This window comes from Notamacropus eugenii, chromosome 2 (assembly GCF_028372415.1).
Source record: "Notamacropus eugenii isolate mMacEug1 chromosome 2, mMacEug1.pri_v2, whole genome shotgun sequence".
Taxonomy (NCBI): domain Eukaryota; kingdom Metazoa; phylum Chordata; class Mammalia; order Diprotodontia; family Macropodidae; genus Notamacropus; species Notamacropus eugenii.
In genome coordinates, this window is record NC_092873.1 from 219,247,846 (window position 1) to 219,273,010 (window position 25,165).

Below are 25,165 nucleotides of genomic sequence, written 5' to 3' on the forward strand. Positions count from 1 at the left end.
ATTGCACAAAATTCAAAGTAAAAGTAAGAATAGGAAGTAGTTTTGACAGCATTTAGTGGAATCATAATGGTTTCAGCAACAGATTCTATTCCAGAAATGTTTGTGGCTCAGAGAAATATTTTAGCTAAAAATTGATGCATAAGGATCTTCCCATATTAAGTGTTTTGAAAGAAAACAAAATGACACCGATGGCATGTTTACTTGTGTTAACAAAGAAAATAAATTTTTCTAGCACCTTAAAGTCTCTAAAATTGACTTTTATTCATAAGAATTTGAGAATTTCAGCTATCCCTTGTAATTCAGTTTTCAGAGCTGGCACATCTCCATATTTACAAGGCAAAAAGATGTAAGGCTTAAAGAAAATCAGGCAGTGGTCCTAAAATACATTTGATATCTTGGGCTACACTCCTTCTCTCTATTAGATTGTGCGAGGTTTAAACAGGAATCTGTATTTGTGGGAAAACTCAGAATACATTTTACAGCATGAAATCACATGTGAATGTAGTAGGACAGATTAAGTTTACTATGAGACAGGGTAGCTGGATAAAATCAATACAGATTCTTTTGGAAAAGAAGAGAAGAATGTAGGTCAACCAAAGTAATTTTTACTTTGTGGTAGAATACTTTTAAATTAGATTTTAGATTCATTAAAATACTTTTTCTTGGGCACTTCAAACTTTATGTGTTTGATATTTCAAGTATCAAGTTCATGTTGAACTTGCCCATCTCATCTATTTTGAGGTCATTATATTATTTTGACATGATAAACATAGAATTATAACAATAAAACAAAAATGCAACAAAATGCCCCTAATAGCTCATAATGGATAACATCATTTGGGTGCATCTTCTGTTTATATTGTCATATTAATTGTGTCAGGGACTTTCTGATGTATGTTAAATCCCATTGTAACACCAAGGGATTCTGCGCATCTTTTTGTTGTATTGGAATTCTGTTGCATTAGATACTGAATGAAACAAGAAGATGGTTGACTGAAGCTTGTGAATCTTTTTGTAATCTTTGTGTTGGTTCCTATTAAAATGTGATTTGCTAATATGAACAATAACCTGTATTATTTCCGATGGCTTATCCCTTTTTGCAAACAAAGCAGTACTTTGACATGCACGCTTGTATTTACAGGAGATTTTGATACAGTGCAAAGCCCTTCCACACCCATCAAAGACCTCGATGAGAGAACATGTAGGAGTTCTGGGTCAAAGTCCCGAGGAAGAGGCCGAAAGAATAATCCATCACCTCCACCAGACAGTGACTTGGAGGTATGCCCTCTTTTAATTGATGAATGGTAAAAAGAAGTTTTCTTCTGCTGAAAAGTAAAGTCTGCCTTCTGTAAAGCTACAGTCATGGTTTCTAGTTCAATGGTTGAAAAAAGACCTCTGCCAGAAACCTGATGTATAGTTGTTTATCCACTTTGTAGCAGGCACAGTTGAGGACTTTCATCCTTTATAAATGCACAAAACAAAACTGAGATAACTGGAAAATGATATCACTTTGAAATTTCTAGTCCTGAGAAATTTCTTTCTCCATTTCAGTGTGGCACAAAGAAGAGAGATGGTTTAAAAAGACAAAAACTGAGGAATGTCTGTTGGTCATTTTCTCATTATCACATTTGGTGCTGTAAGATCATAAAAGGCATTTATTATCAGTACTTCATGAACCAAATTCAACCCACATGTTAAGGAAAATACATCTAAAAACACATATGTGAAAACCATAGCTTTATGTCAATCTATATATCTCTATATGTTTTGGGACTTACAGACCTTTAAAATCATCTCTGGGAATCATTTCAAAATTGAAGTTAACTTGGAGGAAAGACAACATGATGTAGTAGAAAAAGCACTATATTTGGAGTTAGAGGGTCTTCTTCCCTCTATCCCTCAGTTTCCTCCACTGCAAAATGAGAATTTTGCACTAATTATCTCTAAAGCCTATTTCCAGCTCTAAGTCCCCTGAAACCTTCAGAATCACCATTTATCAGAAAGTACTTAGATGAGTCATTATTTTCTTTTCTGGTATCAGGTACTTTGTCTAAGCAGAAACAAGATATAAAAATCCAAATAAAGCAATCCAGAGATAATTTAAGGGATAATTCTTTACTTTCCAAGATGATTTTCTGCTTTCCAAGGGAGCTCAACACAGGTTTCTTTTAATTAGCCAGGTATACTCCCAGCTCTAAAATCTGAGTCTGTGACTTCTAAAACTTATTTGCACAACATTTTTTGAGAGATGCATCTATTCTCACCTTCATTTCAACTTTTAAAGCCTATCTATACTGTTTGGAAAAAAATCAAATCTATTCACCAGATTTTTTTATCTGAACTGACAGTGAGTGATGAAAGTACAGATGTTAAGTACTGTCACATACGTAAATCTCAATTACTTTTAAATGTGTCATTTTGTAGTGAAGTTTTGCTCCTCAGATCTTACAGAGGTTATGTTTTGCTAACTTTAAAGTAAATTAATAAGGTGAAATGTTTTTCCATGATGCAGTGTCAAGATTATATCCATCTATGAAGCATGGTGATTTTCTACTTGTAAAGGAATTTCTGTTTTCCCAGAACACTGTTATGTGTTTACGTTTATCATTTATATCTTCAGCGTGTATTTGTCTGGGATTTGGATGAAACCATCATCGTTTTTCACTCACTGCTCACAGGGTCCTATGCACAGAAGTATGGCAAGGTAAGGTATTAATAAAAGATTATACTTCTAATTCGTATTTTTTTTATTTTCAAAAATATACATCATGTTTTCTTTGATGGCATTCTTTTCTGCAAGTGCTAATTTTGCAACAGGTGCAGCATTTTGATTATTTCTTTATCAAGATCCTTATGAAAGTCCTTAACTCAAGTAGGCAACTCTAATGGTACAAATAGAAAGGTAAGGATATCCATTCCCCTCATGCCTGTGCTTCTTACAAGTCAATCAGATTCAAAAATAAGACAAGTCATTCCTTCTATCTTCATGAGGACTTTCCTATCTTTACGTGCCAAGAAATTTTTTTCTTATCTTCATGTCATGATAATGTCAAGGGAGTTAGTTATCAAATTCACTTAACCTTAATACTTCCTAGCAATGGGAAAAATGGTGGGGTGGGAAGAGCATTGGCTTATTCAGAAGACCTGGATTCAAGTCTTAGATTTGCTATTTACTAGCTTCCTGAGTTATTTAAGCTCCTCAAGTTTCTCTCAACTTCAGTTTATTCTTCTGTAAAATGGACATTATTATTTTTGTATTCAATTCTATTCTATTTGTGGTATATACCTACCCAGATAATCAACTATATATATACATATATACACACACATACATATATGTATATATATGTATACACACACATATATACATACATATATATACCCATCTTTACATACATATATACATATGTATAATTATACTTGTTGAGCTACTTCATGGGGCGCTTGTGAGGAAAATACTTTGTGGAACTTATGTGGAAAGCATTGTTATGATAATCGAAGCCAAACTTTAGACAGGTAGAAAAAGAACTGGCCAGCTCTGATTTTGGTCCAAAACTGTGCTTGGCATGGTAGATGCCAGGTAAGGAAAGCTCTTCTATCAGGGCAGGTCAGCAACTGTCTTGCAACTTCTCTTAAAGGGTTACCTGGGGTGCTATGAGGAATCTTGACTTTCCTAAGCTAATCTAACCAGTAAGATTCAGAGACAGGACTACAGTCAGGTCTTCCTGACTCTTGAGCTAGCTAGCTCTCCACATGCATCTCTTCCTTTAGCCCTAAATAGTGTATTCAAAACCTTATTGGTCTTTGTAGTAATTACTATGGATTCTATGTCAAGTATACTTGTCCCTTATAAAAGAGTTGGTGCATACTTACTCTGATGAAGCTCACTTAGGCTGTAGCATCCTAATTCTATTTCTACTGATGTTTTGTTTCTTCTGTATTCCTATTTTCCCTTCATTTGGGGCTTCCTTTTGAAAGTTCATGTTTAAGCATTCTTCCGTGATACCCTTGTTCTGTGATTTCTAAGAGTCCCAATAGCCTTGTTGATACTTTGGCTTTTTCTCTCAGCAGTAGTTCTTACTGTCCATCACTTTCAGCATCACTCATTGCTGTATTTATCTATGTGTATTAGCACCACTGAGGAGGCAGACACAATTCCAGAAATATACTGCTGAGTGTATGATATATCTCTGGTGACTGTTGATATTTATTGCTGCTAATGGTGACGTGCAAAACTTTTGTTCTGAGCGAACCAATCCATCGTGGATTACTGCGTTACAATTTGTTCTGTCTGAAGCTTTTTTTCTCAGGATTCTGCACAACCATATAACCATACAACTGAAGATTACACCATCGCGTTTTTATGATAGTCATTTGCAAAATAGGTATAACACGGAGTAAATTGTCATTCTGAACTCTGCCCATGAGACATTGATTCACAGAGTATGTTTCCTGAAGACAAAGGTTCCCACCAAATCCAAGTTGTCTTAACGTCCAAATTCTATCTCACCAGATCTTAAAACAGAATTCCTGAGCTACCAGCTTTACTCCTTTGGAATCTCAGCCAGTAACAAGTCATTACATCATGTGTAAAAAAGAAAAGAGTGGGACTCACGATAACTATAAACTATACAGTTTTGAATATTTTACAACATTCTAACTTTTTCCAGAATGTAGTAACTGGCATTAATAGTTGGAAAAGAAATGAACTTTGGATGTGACTTTACTTACCTACAAACAAGAGGACTGGATTAGGTGACCTCTGAGGTTTTTCCTACATAGCTAGTTGGTACAGTGTATAGAGCACTGGGGATAGAACCAGGATAGACATAAGTTCAAATCTTGCTTCAGACACTTACTAGCTATGTGATCATGGGCAAGCTATTTAGCTTCAATTTCCTCATCTGCAAAATGGTTATAATGATAGCACCTAACTCACACAGTTGCTGGGAGGACCAAATAGAGAGCACAGAAAGAGAATTTTGAAAATCAATACTATTTTCTTAATTTATTTTGAAGAAAGAAACTCTCCATCAGCTTTAAAAAAACAATAACTCCATCAGCTCAGAACATAGCAACTACTCTGGTAAACCTCACAACAGACTTTCTCTGGCTTAATGGAGATAATATTAAGTACAACTTCCAAAACTTCATTTAAAAATATTCTTTTTTAGCCTTTGATCTTAAGTATGACTCTAGGTCATGCTGATGAAACAGATGTTGTCAGAACCTTGCCATAGAGATTAGTCCAGCCTGTAATTGTTGCTGAAATTGGCCAAGAACAAAAACATGCTGGGTAACTGGTATCTGCAATGGAGTGTCAGTATGGGCAGCTGAGGAAGCACTAAATGAGCATGGGAAAGCCAAGTTCACTAACACGTATCATTATGGGAGGGGAGGTCTGGCTGAATGTTGGGGAGGCAGCAGGGAACCAAGGTATCAGATCCAAAGAGACTAACAAAGAATGTAGGCAAATAGCTGAGTCTGACTCACAGAAACCATAAACATGGTTCCCAGAGAAGGCATCTGAGCCAAGTGGGACAGAGAGAAGGGAAGCCTGGAATAAAAGAGGCCTAGGTCAGAATCATGGTGAAGCTGGCTAGAGATTGGCAGGGTGAATCATAGCCAAGATGAATTATCTGGCAATAGCACCCCTTCTGACTGGTTCCACCCTTGGGCAGTGCTATCCACACTGGTGTCTTTAAAAACTTCAAATCTGTTGAAGCCTACATACCGCTGTCTAAAACATTGTGATTGGTTTCGGTCTTACAACCACATGGAAGATCCTTCACTTGCTCATTATGATCACTATCAGCTGAAAGATTTCTTCAGCACTAATGCCAACACCTAGCAAATGTTCATCCAATACTTTTAAAACCAAATTGACTATACATTCAATTCTATTTGATATAACAAGCATTAATAAATGCATTATGTCAGGCAAGCGCAAGAGTATGCTGGTAAAAAATGTTTAACAACCAAGGCTTTGGGGGGAGAAGGGAAGTATGCATATCCACCTTAAATTTTAATTTTCATTATTTACACTGCCTTAAGTCTAGAAAAATCAACATAATAATCAAGCAAGTCATGATTTGTAGCATTTGCCTATTTCCAAGGTACAAATATTCACACTAGAAAAAATAACCATCCCACAAGCCAGTTAAAGCTGATGACAGCACAATTGTGGTCCAAAGTGTGTCCTATCATACAAAGAAAAGAATGAAAATTGGTCCCTGCCTTCAAGGAGTTTACATTCTATTGCGAGGAACCAACATTTCTTTTATGTAAATAAAGACAAATGGCAAAGGGTAAGCCTTTTAGATACTTGAAAATTACTGTCTTTATTTTCGTAAGTATTATCAAGGTTATACACTCACTGTCTTCTGAAGAATTGATTTTCATTGGGCAGGGTCTCCAGACTTTACTATTCTGACTATGGATAAATTACAACTTGCCAGTGTCCTGAAAATGTGACTGAATACATACCAAATATGGTCTCAGTAGGGCCTTTGTTCTGGACACTATGTCTGTGTCAATCTAGACTTGTTTTTTTGTTATTGTTTAGTCATTTCAATCATGCCTAACTTTCCATGACTGTTTTGGGGTTTTCTTGTCAAAGATACTCAAGTGGTTTGCCGTTTCCTTCTCTAGTTCGTTTACAAATGAGGAACTGAGGAAATCAGGTTTAAATGACTTGCCCAGGGTCACACAGATAGTAAGTACCTGAGGCTGAGTTTGAACTCATGAAGATGAGTCTTCCTGATTCCAACCACAGTGCTCTGTCCACTGTGTCGCTGGCTGCCTTACCTTTTTTTGACAATAACTCATCTTCAGCTTGCAGTACACTAAAACTCCAAGTTTTTTCCCCTTCATATGAATTGTCACGTAGCTATGATTTTCCCATATTGAATCTGTGATTTGTCTAGCTACAGTAATACTTTATCTCTATTTGGTTTCATTTTATTTTATCTATTCCATTTTTCTATCCTGTCAAGATATTTCAGTATCCTAATCTCTCCAAATGGACCTTAATTGTCTGGACCTGATCATTCCACCAGTGCTAAATTCAACTAAGTGTATCTTCTCCTAACCTACATTTTTTAGTTTGTTCAGCAGTCTGCATGCAAAAACAAAAATAAATTTAATCTGGCAAGAGCTGTTTGGGATGAAGCAATGCCAGTTCTTTGTCATTACTTTTTGCTCTTCTAATAGCTCACAAACCAGAATTGGAAATGAATTTGGGGTCATCTGGTTCAGTTCATTGTTGATCAGATGAATAATCATTGTCGATCAAGAATGATTCTCAAGTTGGATGTACCTTTACCTGAAGGTCTCTAGTGAGGGAGAATCTACTCCTTCCAGAGGCAACCATTCTTCTTTTAAATATTCATAATCATGAGGACATTTTCATAGGAGTTCACTTTAAAGTGTGCAATGTTCTGGGTGAAGAATAATTAATCTTGTTATTACCAGCAAGTCCTTAAGACTGCATAAAATGGATTGTACATAGTATTCATATATGTTTGGGCATAGGTGATTAATATATGTTTGTTAAATGACTGAATGAAATAAAATTAAACTGGGTCACTGGAAAAAACAAAAGTTTAACTCTATGGTGGGAGACTAATGTAACAGGATCTGCCCTGGTCCCACACTGTCAGGGCCAAACCTGTGACATTTTATCATCGGTTTCCCCTCTGGTGTTCTGGTGCTCTGAGGGTGTTAAGGAGTGCCTTTTCTCTACCATCAACTTAAGCCTTTACCACACAGTGTGAGTTAAGAAGTCTGTCACTTTCAGATGGGAATGTAATAAAAGCCCTGATGCTGCCCAGGTAGACAATTTAGAAGACATAGACAATTTTGCTATATAGCTAAAGGGAAAAAAGGTTTCTTCCAACTACATGCTAGGTCAATGCAGAATGATCACTCATGGCTCAGTCCTCCAGTTTTCTGGAAACAAGTCCCCTGGAATCTGCTGTGTTGGGGGGTCTAGGTATACACCAAACTATCACTGCAGTGACAATGAGGCTAATGGAAATATAATTAATTATCCATCTTTAAGTTAGTATTGATAGTGCAATATGAAAAGTACTTGGTGATACTAAAATACCTAAGCAACTGGTCTCGGATCATCAACATGTCTTTGTAAGGCTCTAAGTGCCGTGTTTGTTGTCTCCCTACTATAAGGATATGTGAATTTGTTTGTATAAACACTCCCACCACCAAGACATAAATACAACCTCTCAGCAACTTTTTTTCTGTGGCCAAAAATTCACAAATCATGAGAATCAGCATTACTCCAGTGAGTAGAGAAATAGATTTGGAATGAGGAGACCTGGTTTTGAATCTTGTCTTAAACACTTACTGGTCTAATATTTGATCATGGGCAGGTCACAACCTCGTAAAGCCTTATTTCTCTCATCTATAAAATGGGAATAGTAGTATTTTTGCTAGGTACTTTACAAGATGGTAGTAAGGAGAACACTGAAAATCTTAAAACATTATGTAAATGTGAGTAAGTTTTGTTAGTGTTATGAACTGCCCTGAATTGAGTCAGGTTGATCTATGAATGATTTACATACAGCCTGTCACCTGCTCCATATCTGAGACCTTTCCTGCTTTGTACAGACTTCTAGAGCTTATGTTTTATTCTAGCACAACCTGTAAGATAACAGGAATTACCTCTATGCCAGAGTAAAATAATTGAAGAAACACATTCACAATTTTATATTCATCATATAAAATGTTAAAATATAGATAATCTTTGCCTTCACTTTGTGAAGTGCCTTCACAACCTGACTCCAATCTGCTTTTCCCACCTTATTACGTGTTTCTCCCTCACACATACATATTGTAGTCCAGCAAAACTGAACTTAATGCTCCTCCTCATCTTCCCCTTCCATGACTTTACACTGGCTAGCTTCCTTGCCTACAAAATACTCTTTCTTCAACCCCATCTTTCAAAATCCCTAGTTTCCTTCAAATTCAGCTAAGCTATCACTCCTATATGAGGCTTTGCCTCTTCCTGCCAGAGCCTTCCCACCAAATTACTTCTTATCTATTTCATATTTACTAGTATATGCGATAATTAAACAAATACTTGATTATTTCTTGAGTTTATTAAGTTGTGAGATGTGGGTCTTGTAGAACATATCATCCCATTCACTGTTATATTCAGATAATATCCTTGTGACATTCCCTCCATATATTTTCTGATTCTTTCAATTTTAGGGAATTCAATGTAGATCAACAAGTATGTCTGTATACCAGACATTAGGCTAGACACAAACAGCAATTACAAAAATGTACCAACACATCTAGAGAAGTGAACAGAGAACTGAATAATTCTGAATTTATCTCTCATGAATCCTTTGATATAAGCATTTAATTCTCTTTTATACTAATCAATATCTTATAGTTATCAATCATTGTATTGATCATTGACCTATTTAATATTAATTATATTGTTTACATAGACTAATGAAACAAATAAAGAAAAAACAGAATTACGGTTTCCATCTGATTGAGTTTTCCAAGATAGAAAAGAGTGACTTATGAGCTGTAGAAATCAGCAAACCAGAAATCAAAGAATTTGAAAGTTATGCAAAATATTTTCAAGGAACAACAGCTGGATAAGCTGTACTGTCTCCACTCCATACCTCTCTTTCAAACTTTGATCTTTTCACATACTATTTCACGTCATTCCCCCTCCATTCAGACACAAAGTAGAGTAGTCAAGAAGATTGTCATTATTGGGGAACAACATTTGTCCTAGGTCTTGAAAGCCATTAGGATAGCTTATTTATAATAACACCAGTTGTTAATTTTGAGGGAATGCATCAATATTTTCAAGGCTATTAGGAGACCATTCAGTAGTTGGGAAGAGGAATAATTTAGAGGTATAGCACTACAGAAAACTGTGTGCCTACTGCTGCTTACTTTTAAAAAAATCCTTAACATTAATAAACATACTTTTTTTCTTTGATAAATAACCAAAAGTAAGACTGCATGGACATCAAAGTGTTAATAATGACTATGTTTTTCTTTCCTTTTTTTTAATCCCTAAGTGCTACACTAGCCTGACCGATACAAAATTACCCCTATATCTAATCATGGAAAAAAATAAACAAATCATAACAATGATAATTTTGTGTTTTCCTGACTTGGAAAGATAAACGTTCCTCAGGCAGAATAGAAGATGACTCAGGAATGCCTTGTTACTCATAAATGTCTACATTAAATGACCTTCATGCTTTTATTTTTATAAAAATACTGGAATTTCCTGTGTTCCTTTCTAAAATAAGCATCACTATCAAAATTTGCCTCTAAAAAGGCAACTTAATTAGTCCTTCCTTAAGCAGCAGTGACAGTTTTTGGTTTTAGCTCAGCTCCTTTGTTGACACTCTCCATGCCTGTGTGTATCTATTTTGGGTTATTTATCACAGTAGGAAATGATGTACATCATGAGCTGCTCTGACCTGTAAGAGTGATGATGGATTTTGCAGCTGAGTACCAGTTGGCACACAGAGTTTTCTACCATGTGAAACTCTTAAATAAGTTTGTTAGTGTGACAGGACATGTGCTAGGATTCTACCATCATCTCTTAAAGTTTATGAAGAACATTCCTATTCCCTGATTAATAGTATATATTATTTTACCTGATATGTCCCAACCATTATTCACTTTGAGAGGGGAGGAATTGAGGGGAGAATAAAAAAATGTACTTTGGCAATTTTATTCCTTTCAGATAATTAGCATTTCATAGTGGATGAAGTCATGATTCTCTAAAGTCACCCCAAAGTGGAAAGATGCAAAGGAAATAGCACAAACCATGGATCAGACTGAGAAAAGAGAAAATGGCTGCCTTTTGGAAGGAAAGAAATTCTAGCTCCTAAAAGTCATGTTGAATTTGGGCAATCTGCTAAATATATGCCAAATGCACCATCAGAGCAGCCTAGAGGACATAATACATTCAAGTGGATAAAACCAAATTGTATTTTTGTGGTGAAAAAAACCCTACAATATATACACAAAAGATAAAAAATCAGAAAGGGACTAGAGTGATTTTGCTTGTTTGTTTAGTGCAATCATGAATAAAACCGCCAACCTAAATCTTTAGAGTTTGAAAAAATAATATTTATCAAATGATAGTTTGATTTTAGAAAGATATTATTCCACTAGAACCCAGTAATTAAACAAATGGTTCAGATGATAGGTTTGATGAGAATCCTAAGGGACTCTTTCTGTGCTCCCCTCCCTTTTCATATTTCTGAAAATTATTGAAGTGAAATGGAGGACTTGTTAAAAATATCTTCTTAGTCAAGTAAAAGGAATGAGTCCAGGGTGACCAAGGAGGGAACATTTGTTTAGAGGCCATTTAGACTAGTCATTGCATATTATGGGTGAGGAAAGTGAGGCCCAGGAAAGTTAAATAACTTCTCTTACCTTTTTTAAGATTTTATTTTTAACTTATAAAATAAAACAAAAATTTCCACACATATCTATTATGTACAAATTGCTATTCCTTTTAAATAATAGTTATCATGTGATTTTCTTTTTTTTCTTCCTTCTCTCTCCACCCTACAGATAGCTACCATTAGACACAAACATATGTATGTATGTATGTATGTGTGTGTGTATATGTAGTATATGTACAAATCATTCTATACATACTTCTGTTTACTAGTTCTTTCTCTCGATGTATATAACATCTCCTTCAGTAGGCCCTTTGTAGTTAATTTTGGTATTTATAATGGTCAAAATGACAGTCAATCGAAGTTTTAATAAATTTCAGAGGCAGGATATAAACTGCCTGTGACTCCAGAACCAATCCTTTTCCCACTACTACTTTAATAAATGGAATAAATGCTAACTTTAAAGTCCAAGTAATTTTTGAAAATTATTTGCACCTTCTAAAAGGTCAGAAAGTATATTTTGATATTGAGTACCAGGCAAGAAAATTCTCCTAAATCCTTCCCACTTTAAGAAGATAATGATTGAAAAGTAATGTGAGTATATGTATGTATATATATATACATTATAAGCTATAATTTTTTGTTTTATTATGTTATTTTAGTCTATGTTCAGTCAATAAGCATTTATTATACTCCTATTATGTGCTAGATGGCAGCTAGGTGGAGCACATCAGAAGTCAGTAAAACCTCAAATTTGATTTCAGCTGGTAGCTGTGTGACTATGGACAAGTCATTTGATCCTGTCTGTCTCATTTTCCTCATCTGTAAAATGATCTGGAGAAGGAAATGGCCAACCACTCCTGTATCTTTGCCAAGAAAATGGGGTCTCTAAGAGTTAGAAACCACTGAAAAAAAGAATGAACAACAAATGTGTTGTTCAAAGCTAAAAACAAAGAAAGACAATACACCTCCCAATGAGGGAGATGACATGCAAACCACTTTCTGCAAACAAGATGTATACAAGATAACTTGGATGTAATATTAAAGGCAAGGTAATATCATTAAGAGAGCCCAAGAAATGGTTCTTGTAGAAGGTGGGATTTCAACTAATTTGAATGAAGACATGAAAGTGAAGATGAAGAACACTCCAGCAATTGGGAACAACCAATGAAAATATAGGTACTCAAGAGACAGAATGTCTTCTTGTGAAGAGCACCAGGGAGCCCATTTGTACTGGATCATAGAATACATGGAAAGAGATGAAATGTTTAAAAAAAAAAAGCAAAGTAGGAAGGAGCTAAATTATGAAGAGCTATGAAAGGCAAGCAAGAGTTTTTATATTTGGTTATCAAGAATATATTGTGTCTTCTAGGTTCCAAGCACTGTGCAAGGCCATAGGGATGCAAAGCCCAAAAATGGAATCTCAATACCCAAAAAAGCAATCTTTGCCTTTAAGGTGCTGATATTTTATGAAAGAAAAATAATTTTAGAAATAACTTATTTTTTCTTATAATATTGTCACCTGTTCTAGCCATGTTTATATACTATTAAATTAAGCTGTCTAGAGGTTGCCAGGTGGTGTAGTGGTTGAAGTGCTAGATCAGAATCCAAAGGATCTGAATTCAAATCCTGCCTCAGGCATCTACTCATCTATGACTTTCAGCAGGTCACTTACTCTCTACTTCAGTTACTCCATCTATAATTTTTTAATTGATATTTTGCTTTTCCGCCATGTCCAACCCTTTGTGACCCCATTTAGGGTTTTCTTGGTAAAGATCAGGGAGTGGTTTTTCATTTTATTCTCCAGCTCATTTTATAAATGCAGAAGACAAACAGGATTAAGTGACTAGCCCACACAGCTAGTCAGTGTCTGAGGCTGGATTTGAACTCAAGAAAAGGAATCTTCCTGTGTCCAAGTCTGACACTTTAACCCACAGTACCACCTAGCTACTCCCATCTAAACCATAAGAATAATAATAATAGCACCTGTCTCCCAGGGTCGCTGGGAAGAACAAAGGACATAGTAATTGTAAAATATTTTGAAGAGCTATAAAATGCTATCGATTATTATTGCTATCATCATCATTATATTATATTATATTGTATTATATCATATTCTATCACATTATATATCCTATATATCCTATTATATTATATTACATTTTATTATGTTATATTCATTGTTATGTTATATTATGTTGTGCTATGTTATATTGTTATTATTAATGACCGTAAATCAAAGCACTGAAAAAAACTCCCTAGTTCATCTCAGGCTGTTCTGTCTTTTAACAAAACTGAATCATGTTAGAAGTATAACTGTTAATTGTTTTCTCTTTAAAAAAATCCTTGCACTACTTAGCTCATTGGACTGTTTGGAGCCAAACACTCAGTAAATTCTGAAGCACTACATATACATGAGTTATCTATATTATGTCTTCTAATAATTCTGTCTTCTGGCTTTCATTTACCCCACTTGTTTTGCATTTTAATCTCATCCCTCGCTAAAAGAAACAACTCTTCCATTAACCAGTCTTTGCTTATTTAAGGGTACTTTCTTTCATTTTTGATTTTTCTTGAATTTAGCTTGTTATAGCCTTGAACATCATTCTTCACTCTTAACTTCTTTCTACTTTTTCTGAAGTGGGGTATTTCTCAGTTGCTTTCTTAAAAGGTTTCATTTCTGGTACTATTATTCATATACCTGTTTATTGATATTTGCTGGCTTTCATTTGTATGCAAAATTATAGATTTGATGCTTGAACTGAACAATTACATTTGGATTTGAACTGAATGCAGTTAAAGTCAGGATAGTCAGTTCTGTTTCCTTGAGTTAAGTCTACTAGACTCTTCAAAATCCAAGAGGCATGGCCTTCCATGCTATTATTTTAAAATTAAATTATCATTTTTATTATTAAGTGGCATTTGCAGACACAATGTACAAAGAACATGAAAGTATTTTATGTATACAGTGAGTACATCTGTTATATATACATTTTTAATAAGTGTGTATATATATTAAATTTAACCAAGCAGTAGGCACTATTTAGTTTTGTCCCTTTCTATACTATTTTGCTGCCTCCAAAATTTATTTTAAACGTTTTATTCGGTTTTTTTTTGCATATCTGTCACTTCTCACTAATCTGCCATCTTCACAGAACCAAGGACATCATCAGGAGGGTGATGTCTTTACTTACAAGTGAGTTGGATTTAAGTGAGGCAGTCACCAGCCTCTCTCTCTCCTCCAGTCATTGGAGTCCAGTGGCAAGACATTGGTCACTTTGTAATGGATATACACAGTACAGCAAAAGAAATAAAAGACATTGGCCACATCTTAAACTGAATTTATCATTCTTCATCTCTAGAGTCCATGACTCTTCTGTGATGCAATTTTTAAAGCACCAGAAAGTCTCAGCTGAGCTGTAGGGTTGATCTAGCTTCTGACTATTTAGAACCTTGTCATCCTTTAGAAACATCAGGAGCCAATAGAGAGTACTTGCAAAACTAGTTGGAAGTGCCAAATTCTAGAGTCTCACAAAATGTTCCTGGCCCTCCTTCATGAGGTTAACCTGACCTCATGAAGTCCTCATATCAAACTTCGCCCTCCTACTTCCCCTACCTCACCATCCAATTTCCCAGTGCCTGTGGGGTAGATGCAGTAAGGCACTGGGGCAAGGCCAGGATCAAGAGCTTATTGGGGGAAATATAATAACCAAGTTAGATCTGACATAGCAGTTGGGTTTCTTTTGCATTGGTATGAATCAGTCTCAAGGGTATAAATTCAAAAAATTTGCAGGACCTGGATTGGGTTCAATTAAAAAGAAATAAATGCACAAAGACTTGATAATATGTTTTATTTTTCTTTAGTATAACTCTGGGTCTCAGTTGGCATCTCTCCCTCTCCTACCTTCAATCACTATAAACATTTGATGAGCAGGGGCTAAATGTACCCCCATCCTCCATCCCAGCCTATCTGCTCTCCAACTGGCCAACAAGAGTACTTTCAAGTGATGCTTTGATGCTGTTTGCTGCTCTGCCTAATCCCCAGGGATTTAGCTAACCATTTCTGAAGCACTCTCTCAGCTCCTGCTGTCAACACAAGAGAGAGATAGAATTCAAGCCTGAATCCGGAGTGCTACCAACAATTGGCTACAACCTTAGGGTTCCAATTACAGTCATCTTTACTTCAGTTCATACCCTTAGGGAGGCAGATACTTTCTCCACATGGTCCCTTTGCTGCCTCTATCTAAAATCAAAATTCTTGAGGTATTTTAAAACTCATTGTATGTTCACTTGGTTTCTCAGTGCTTAGCTTGCTTTAACTTTTATTTAGTATCAATGGGTTCATGATTTTCTTTCCTAATGGATAAAGTATTGGACTTGAAGTCAGGAAGACGAGTTCAAATCCTACCTAAGATATTTCGTGGTGTGACCATGGACAAGTCACTGAAACTCTGTCTGCTTCAGTTTGCCCATCTGTAAAATGAAGGTAAAAATAACACCTACCTCTTAGATTGAAATGAGGATCAAATGAGTTAACATATACTAAAGTATTTTGCAAACCCCAAAACACTGTATAAATGGTAGCTATTATATATATACATATATATGTGTATATATATATATGTGTGTGTGTATGTATAGATGTATATGTATTTATATACATATATGTATGTATATTCAGCAATTTAATAAATTAACCAACAATATAAATAAACAAAATAAAATAAATAAACAAAATAAAACCAGCATTAATTTAAGTACCAACTAGATGCAAGACATTGGAAGTGATGGGGCTAAAAATAATTAAAAAGTCTTTTCTTCCGGAAAGCTGACATTCTTCTGGAGTGGAAAGGGTAGGACAGGTGTGCAGATAAGTATAAATGAAGGTAATTTGAAGAGGGAGACAGCTCAGAAAATAAGGATGATCAAGGACAGCTTCATAGAGAAGATGATACCTGAGCAGAGCCTAAAGGAACATAACAATTTTGAGAGGACACATTCCAGGTAGAAGATAGTATAGTTCAGTAAATTGTTCCATCTTCATTTTTCCCTGAATAAGAACTAAATGGAGTAAAGTAATATTAAATAATTCTAGAAAAAGGTGAAGTGCACTTTTAAATGTTGAGCTGAATTTTCTATATTTTATCTTTAATGCAAGAGGGATCTTATAAAGGTTTTTCGTAGGTTTTTAAGGTCAGATCTGAGCCTTAGGAAGATTATTTTTGGCAGCCCTGTGAAGAATAGATTGGAGAAATGAGAATTTGGAAGCTATAAGACCATTTTAGAGACTGTGGCAATGTTGTTGGCTTGAACCCAACAGGGTAGTGATCAAGGGAGCAGAGAGGAGAAAAAGGAGAGAAATGTGTATAGATAGAATGGGGAAAACTTGAAGTGAGAAAAAGGGAAGACCTAAGGGTGATTGAAAAGGTTGTGAGTCTGAGTAACATGGAGAGTTACAGAAATACAGAAGCTGGGAGAAGAGATGCTAAGTTTAATTGTGAATTTGTTGATTTTGATATTCCTATGGGATATTCATGTGAAAATGTCCAACAGACAAATGGTAACATCCAATAGGTATCTGGTAACGTGGGCTAGAGTATAGGAAAGGAATGAAAGGAGGATGCGTAGACTTGACAGGAATCTAGATAAACATTAGATTTGAATCTATAGATTTCATTGACATGTCATTTCATACCCTGATTCATAAACTCAATTTCAATGAAATTCTGTGTATCACTGTAAAAGAAGGATCAGAGCCTTACCTAGAGCTACACTGCTCAGAGGGTGGAGTCAGGAAGACACATCTTCTTGAGTTCAAATCTAACCTCAGACACTTACTAGCTTTGTGACCTTGGGGAAGTCACTTCATTCTGTTTGTCTCAGTTTTCTTATCTCTAAAATGAGCTGGAAAAGAAAATGGCAAACCACTCCAGTATCTCTGCAAGAAAATCCCAAATGGGGTTACAAAGAGTGGAACAAGACTGAAAAAATGACTGAACTTAAAGAGCTGGAGAAGATCCCAGAGGCCATCTAACCTAACCTCTTAATTTGATGCCTGAGGACACCAAGTCCCAGAGAAGTTAGTGTGTTTGTCCAATGTCACAACTAACTGAGGCTAGGTTTGAACCCAAATCCTTTGAGTCCAGAGCACTTTCCATTGTAGCACACTGCCTAAGATAAGAAATCCCTCTGCTCTAGAACATCTAGCACTTCCCTTTCATCCTTCCTTTCAAACTTGGTTGGACTTCCCTCTATTTCAGTAAACTTGACCCTCTTCTGCCTGTATATGCTGTCACCTACTAAAACATTGCTGTTCCCAGTGAAATAACTATTTCAAAGACTTGAGCATTATAAGCTCTTTTTTAAAAAATCCAAAATCCCTATCGGTCTCTCTTTTAAAAATACATAATTGCTGGCTCTCCTGAGATATTTTTACCTTGTGTCCCATGAGAAGGAATTCCATTTGATGGCCCAATCCAGTGGAGAGGTCCACAGACAGACAGGCTGGCTCCAATTTATACTCTGCACTAACACAACTAAAAGGCATTAGCATTTTGATATAGAGAAATGCTGTACTTGATCCTGACTTGGTTATACACTGGTAATATCTGGCTTGGAATCACATATGTAAGGGCCAAAGAGCTGTTCATTTTTTTCTTTTGTATTCAACAAAATATCTAGGGAAAAGTTCCAGTATTTTTAATAGAGCAGTACACAAAGTAAATTGGCAGAAGTTCAGTTTCTCTCATATTAAATTTCTCTGTTAGCCATTTTTGAACCTGTATAGAACTACTGTATATGAATGTGTATCCATGCTTCCTCTTCTACCCACCCCAACACACTTTGCATTTCATTTCTCTGTTCCCACACTGTCTTTTCTTTCCAAGTTTTTAAATACCTCTTCTCCTTAGAACCCAAAGCCAAAATTCACTACAGCTGAACTGAGGAGTGTCAGCTAAATAATGATTTGGAGAGTATGCATTTTTCTAAATGCATCCAATGAAAGTGAACAAAGCATGTATACGTCTCCACATGGAATTTAGGATCTAGTCCAGAAATGGGTTTCATTTTCAAATGTCTGATAAACTAGCGGGACTGCAGGCCTTGGCAGCTCCTTCTTGGGAGTATAGCTAGGGCTATATTCACCTTACCCCAGGTCATCAACTTCAGCTCTCAGAGCTCTGGACCTTAAAAGTTGGAAAATGTAGCACTGTACATATTATGCTTGTTTTGAATTAGCAATCTTGGTGACTTAGCTGGGAGGGAGAAGGGGGGCAGAGGGAGAATTAAGTATTTGAAAGCAAAACTTTAGACTTTCGCTTAGAAACAAGATCGCAACCTCTGACAGGCTCAGTTTTTGTTGGCTTGTAGCAAATCTGTCTCTAGCCCCTCTGGCACTGTTGGTTAAATGGTTCTCTCTGACAACAGGTCCCTGGCCCAGCTCACTGGAGGATTTTTTTTAACTAGGTTGAAACCTTGGCACAGCCAGGGGTGACATGGGTAGAGGAGTGGAGAGAGGGGAAAGTGGAAACAGCTAGTTCAAGCTCCAGCAAGCCTCAAACCTAAAAAAGAGAGAGAGAGAGAGAGAGAGAGAGAGAGAGAGAGAGAGAGAGAGAGAGAGAGGAGAAAAAGAAAATGATGTTTTGCCAAACGCTTACCAAGTTCTGCATTTGGTAGCACATATGATATGGAGTCAGTATATATGAAAAACATTGGAGATATCTTCCCTAATATTCAAATACATTTTTCGTCTTTCAGATTCCCATGCTTACTTGATAGAACATTGTTTTACTTTTCAAAATTTCATTTGTCTGCATGGTTATAAAATGCATAAAATGGATTCTCCATGGGTTTTTTTTTCTACCCATACTTGAGCTATGCAGAGAGGTTTCATAGGACTCTAGAAACATGGAGTCAATAAAAAGACTGACCAACAAGAATATTGTTTTTTTCTTCCTTTCTCAATAAATTTAAAATATAAAGGCAAAAGAATATTAATACAGAAAATATACCATAAGTAATTTTATTTGGGATTTTTAAGGACTTAATCATCCTAATAGCTTAACCAATCTACTTTGGATAAATTCCTTTAAAAATCACACATTTCTGAATACTCAGCTGTCATGTATGTCTTAAAGGCAATAATCATTGGTAACATAATGGGAGTAGTATGGATATCAGATGTTTTTCAATTGCATCAGTGAGCATTCCACAAAAGCATATAGCATCTCTAATGGAATTATGTTTTCATGCTGTAATTACGTTTGATGTTTCCTGATATCCCTGCCTACTTTTCCTTCATGGTTCTGTGAAGAGTTTGAGTGAGCAGTTAATACAATAGTATTTTGGATCAACTATAATGTTTACTTTTTAGCTAAGTACAATCTAGCAAATTGATAGTTTAAGGTCTAAAGGCAGTGGTGAAGAGCTAGCACCTAATAGAAGGAATTATTTGCAAGTTTCTATCTATGAACGTGTAATTTTATTGGTGTTGGGAACTCCTGGAGAGCAAACTTTCTTTGCCAGTACAGATCAGCAAATGTACTGCAGCTTATATTCGTTGAGAGTTGACTGGGACCACTAAAAACTTAAATGACTCCCCTAGGATCACATCATTAGTATGTGTCAGAGATGGGACTTTAATCCAGGTCTTCCTGACACTGACTTGCTATCCAATATAATGGATTCACTACTGATTTTAACAATAGAAGGTCACAATATATTGAAAAACTATGTTTTTTTTAGTCTTTAGTGATTGCCCTACAAACCTAAGTACTTTCCTAGTAACTGTGATCAACAGGTATTCATATAAAGTAGCATAGTTTTTATTTTAAGGAATTCAAACCAGGGTACACTGTCTTTATTCTTTCCATCTTGGTTTTAAAGAGTTCTGTTTGACTTTCATGGCATGGTAGAGGGTCCAGTTATTAAAATGAGCATACCTTAACGGATCCCTAAATTGAAGCTGGAATAGAGGCAGAGATTGGACCTTGACTTCATTGAGACAGGGAATTCCCAATGAGAAATTTCCCTCTACCAATGCAGGTTGGCATCTTCTCTGCAGCCTATCGGCTTAAAGAACTGCCTGGTATTCTGTGACATTGCCTGGGATCACATAGATTATATGTGTTTAGGGAAAACTTGAACTAAGATCCTTCTGGATCTGAGGCCAGCTCTCTATACCCTACAACACATTTACTGTGCTGTTGAAAATTCAGCGTACATTAAACTCGATCAAATTTTCTGATCTAAAAAAATAAGATAAATATTCATGGCAAGATCATAAAATAATCGATTGAAAATATCACCGAATGGTCAATTTGATTCTTTGGTTTGACCCTTTGAACCCTCTAGAGATTGGGAGACAGAAGGGTCTAGTGGACAAATGCCATCCTGGCCGTGAGTCAGTTTGTTTTGCTTGACTGTACTTACTTGTTACGTAAGAAGTTCTTTATAAATGAAGGAGCAAATGAGAGAAGGGTCCAGGGAACATGAGCTTAAGTGCAGCAAGAAAGATGAAAATGAAAAGAAAATGAAAGAACATCAGTAAATATGTCAAATAAAAATAAGTTCAGAAGAGGAGAAGGAGATATAAATGGAACAATTTATTTTATCATCTTATTACATTAAATACACATCTTAAAAACTATTACAATATATTTTCTAGATACTTTCTTTATCCATGTTGTTCATATTAAAATTTGTGTATAAGTTGCTTACTAAGTTTAATTTTTAAAAGTTAAATTTATTATGACAATGTAAAAGGGAAACCAAAATAATAGTAATAGCTAGTACTTGTGAAGTGGATGTGGAGTGCTGGGCATGAAGTCATTCAGAACTCAAATCTGGCCTCAGATACTTAACTAGCTGTGTGACCCTGGGTAAGTCACTTAACTCTGTTTGCCTCAGTTTCTCATCTGTAAAATGAACTGGAGAAGGAAATGGCCTATGATTCCAGTATCTTTGCCAAGAAAACCCCAAATGGGATGACAAAGGACTGAATTAACTAAATGACTGAAAAACACATTTATATAACACTTTAAGGATTGCAAATTGATCAGTTCATGAAATATAGCCTTTGTATATATATATATATATATATATGTATATATATATATATAATATATATATATACATATATACACATATCTTTTTTGGACTTCAATTTTTTTATCTGGAAAATGTATAAAAGTCTTATCCTTTCTCTGCAATAAAGATAACATGAAAACAAAGTGAGATAGATTGGCAAAATGTGAGAGAGGGGGTTTTGGAGCAATAGTGTGACTTAATATTATTATAATATCTTATGTAAGAAAATCCTCTTCTGTTGCCTCATCAAGACTTTGAGGTGACCCCGGGTTATTATGCAAGGCATAAGCTCTGAAAGGTCCTACCAGAATGCAAAGACCCAACTAGAGATTACACATCTCTCCCAAGAAAGTCAACCTCAGAAAATTCTTTCTGGATTGTCTGCATGGTGATAAATTTTTAAATCACAGAATCTCTCAAAGACCATCAACAAAATCAGCGGGGCCTTTATTTTCATCCCATATGTATGAATGTATGTGTTTGTTTTCTGTCCCACTGGAATGTAAATTCAAGGAGATTAAATAATGCTGCTTTCTTCTTATTTATATTCCCCTCACCTAGCACAGAGCATGCTTCATATGCTTAATGCATGTTTCTTGATTGAGCAAATACAGTCTGCATTGGTAGAAGAAACACTCACAGCAATGAAATTATTCCATCTGAAACATCTTTCTTCATAGCAGATCTTGGCTTCACTCGAAATACAGCTTCCCTTTTTATCTTTTTTTTTTTCCTGTCTTTACCTCTCTTCCTTTTCACCCCGAACAACCCTCTTTCCTTTAAACTACAGGATCTCAGGCCGTGGCATGAGATTTTTGAGCCCTGGGGAGTCTGTGAAAAACTCCGGAGTATATCATAGAAAGGAAATGAGCTTTTGTAGCATAAGTGTGCAAGGAGAAACTCTAAAGTGGAGTCTGTGTAGGTGAGTGGATGAAGACGACTTGGCTTAGGCGAGATGGCATGTTTCTAATCATAACTTGAAAGAAAAATAGATTCACATTTCACCCAAATTTAAATTCATTTCTTGAAAGGTTAACTTTTCAGAAGTTAAGAACACTACCTCAGATTTTTCTCCTCAGAATTCCTCTTCAAACTTCTATAATCTGGCTCCTGGCCCAGCCACTCAACTGAAATCACCCTCTAAGGTCTTCCAAAACCTCTTCTCAGCCAAAACCAATAATCTCTTTGCTCTTCTCATCCTTCTAGACTTGTCAGCTAGATTCAAAACCGCATTCCACTCCCCTCTTAAACACCCTTTCTGGCCTGAGGTTCGGAAACACTGTCTTCTGGTTTTCTTCTTATCTTTGAGTCACACCTACCCAATCTTCCCTGGCTCTCCTCCTGCTTTGCTATATTCCCTAGCTTGCTTTAACATATATACTCCTTGAGGGATCACACCAAATTTAATAGTTTCCAGTGATCTCCAGACCTGATGTCTCCTTAACTTTTTAGTTCTAAAGATCTTGATATCCTACCCCCAACTAAAATTAAACGTGGAGAATGAAGTGAAGTAAAAACTCTTTACCCCCAACCTGCTTTTATACCCATTACTGTCTTTAGTCCTTCATAAGTTTTTATATTGTACCATTTGGTTTTTTTATTATGTTTGTTGGATCTGCCCTTTATTCCTCCTCCAATCTCCAGTCTTGTCACTAAGCTTTGTGATATGTCCTGATGAAGTCTCACCCACTCAGATTTGTCCAAAGAATGACAGCATGGTATAATGGAAATTTAAATCTTGACCTAGCTACCTACTAGTTGTGTTATATTCAATTTCCCTGGGTCTCAGTTTCCGCAACTGGAAAATGAGGTAGTTGGAGAGAATAACTTCTGATGTCCCTGGCCACTCTAAATCTATGTCCTGTTCTGAGAGTCATTACAAGAACCGCTACCAACTCACCCTACTACATGTCACCACAACATAATTTCCTACCTCCACTTTCTATGACCTCTGATCCAACCAAGCAAAATTTTGATTATGTCTGATCCATGGACCTTTCTTTCCTATGGCTACATAGTTTTCTCATGCTTCTGGGAGATGTCCCCTATTCCTTTCCCCCAGTCCCCAGACAACATGTTGTTCAGAAGTCCATTCAGATCCTACTCCCTTCCTGAGTAAATGTATACTAGGTCTTTACAAAACAAAACTATTTCCTTTCTTCCTCTCCACTCTAATATCCCCAGCATTTATGTACATAGGGTAGGTAGGTGGCACAGTAGACAGAGCAACAGACCTGGAGTCAGAAAAACCTGAGTTAAAACTGACCACAGGCACTTACTAGCTGTGTGACCCTAGAAAAGTCACTGAACTCTGGTTGCTTCAGTTATTCATTGATAAAATGAGCTGGAGAAGGAAATGGCAAACCACTCCAGTATCTGCCAAGAAAACCCAAATGGGGTCACAAAGAGTGAGACATGACTGAAACAACTGAACTATAACAAGTTTATGTGCACATGCACACACACATACGCACACACACGTATACACACACACAAATAAATATATATGTACTGTACTATTTTTATGTGCATTTAAAAGTCTTCTTACATACTAATCTTAGTGTCCATCAATAAATGGGAGTATGTCCACTATCTCCCCTCTTCAATTTTTGGACAGGGTTATTAGAGTCATTTGATTCTGTAAATAAATCATAGCTGGATTTCAGCCAGTCTTTCATGGCTTCCTTGTATATATGAAGAAGAGATGTAGGGCAGTTAATAATATTGTGAGGTGGATTCTGAACTGCATGAGCGAGGCAAACCAAAGAGTGGTTCCCTGATAGGCTAATGTTACCTCAGAATGAAATATCTAGTAGAATACCCAAGAAACAATGTGTTATAATGCAAAAGGGCACTGACCTAAAAGTCAACAGGGACCCAGATTAAAATCTTTTTTTTTTTTTTTTTTGCTAAATATGTGACTGTGAGCAAGTTGATTAGAATCTCTGAGCCTCAATTTCCTTATCCTAAATAAATGAATACTAGGTACAACATAAGGTTGTTAGGAAGATCAAAGGTGATGATGTGGATAATGTTTTATGAATGCCAGCTGTAATTATTCCTGTGTTGTTAAATATTTTTGTCAATGACTGATCAAAGTATAAAAAAACCGATTTATCAAATTTATGGAAGACGCAAAATTGAACAGTATAAAGAGTGTATTAGCTGATAGAATCAGAATCCAAAATCATCTCAATATTCAGTGTTTGTTGAATGGATGAATGGGTCAAATCTAATAAGAATAAAAGTTAAAAGACAAATGTAAAGTCTTATACATGGCTTTGAAAAGATGACTATGCGAGTATAGTATGAGAATGAGAGAAGAAAATCTGGCTACAGAACCATTTGTGAAAAAAAAAAAGATTTTAGGGTTTTAGTGGACCACAAGCCTAATATAAATAAAGGAATGGTAGACAAAAAAGCTATGTTGATCTTAGACTACATTAAGGGATTCATGATGTCAAGGACAAAGGAAACGATAGTTCCACTCCCTTGATCAAACTTGTCTAGAGTTAAAGACACCACATTTTAGGAATAGAGCACATCCAGAGGGGACTCACCAAATTGGTGAGCATATCAAAGACATTGGCCTCCCCTCAAAAAAAGAGATAGGGTAGAAGAATTAAGGACACTTATCCCAGAAGCGCCATAGAAATGCTAGC

The 25,165-nt window shown here is 35.9% G+C and overlaps 1 protein-coding gene across 8 annotated transcripts in view; it reads left to right on the forward strand.

Moving 5' to 3' along the window:
- EYA4 (EYA transcriptional coactivator and phosphatase 4) overlaps positions 1-25,165 on the forward strand; it is a 315,711-nt gene that overhangs the window by 266,173 nt on the left and 24,373 nt on the right. For all 8 annotated transcript variants that reach the window (XM_072643383.1, XM_072643389.1, XM_072643385.1 and 5 more), the window contains 2 exons: positions 1,142-1,278; positions 2,621-2,704. In XM_072643383.1, coding sequence (XP_072499484.1) covers positions 1,142-1,278; positions 2,621-2,704 — 221 coding nt within the window. The remainder of the gene's footprint in view (positions 1-1,141; positions 1,279-2,620; positions 2,705-25,165) is intronic.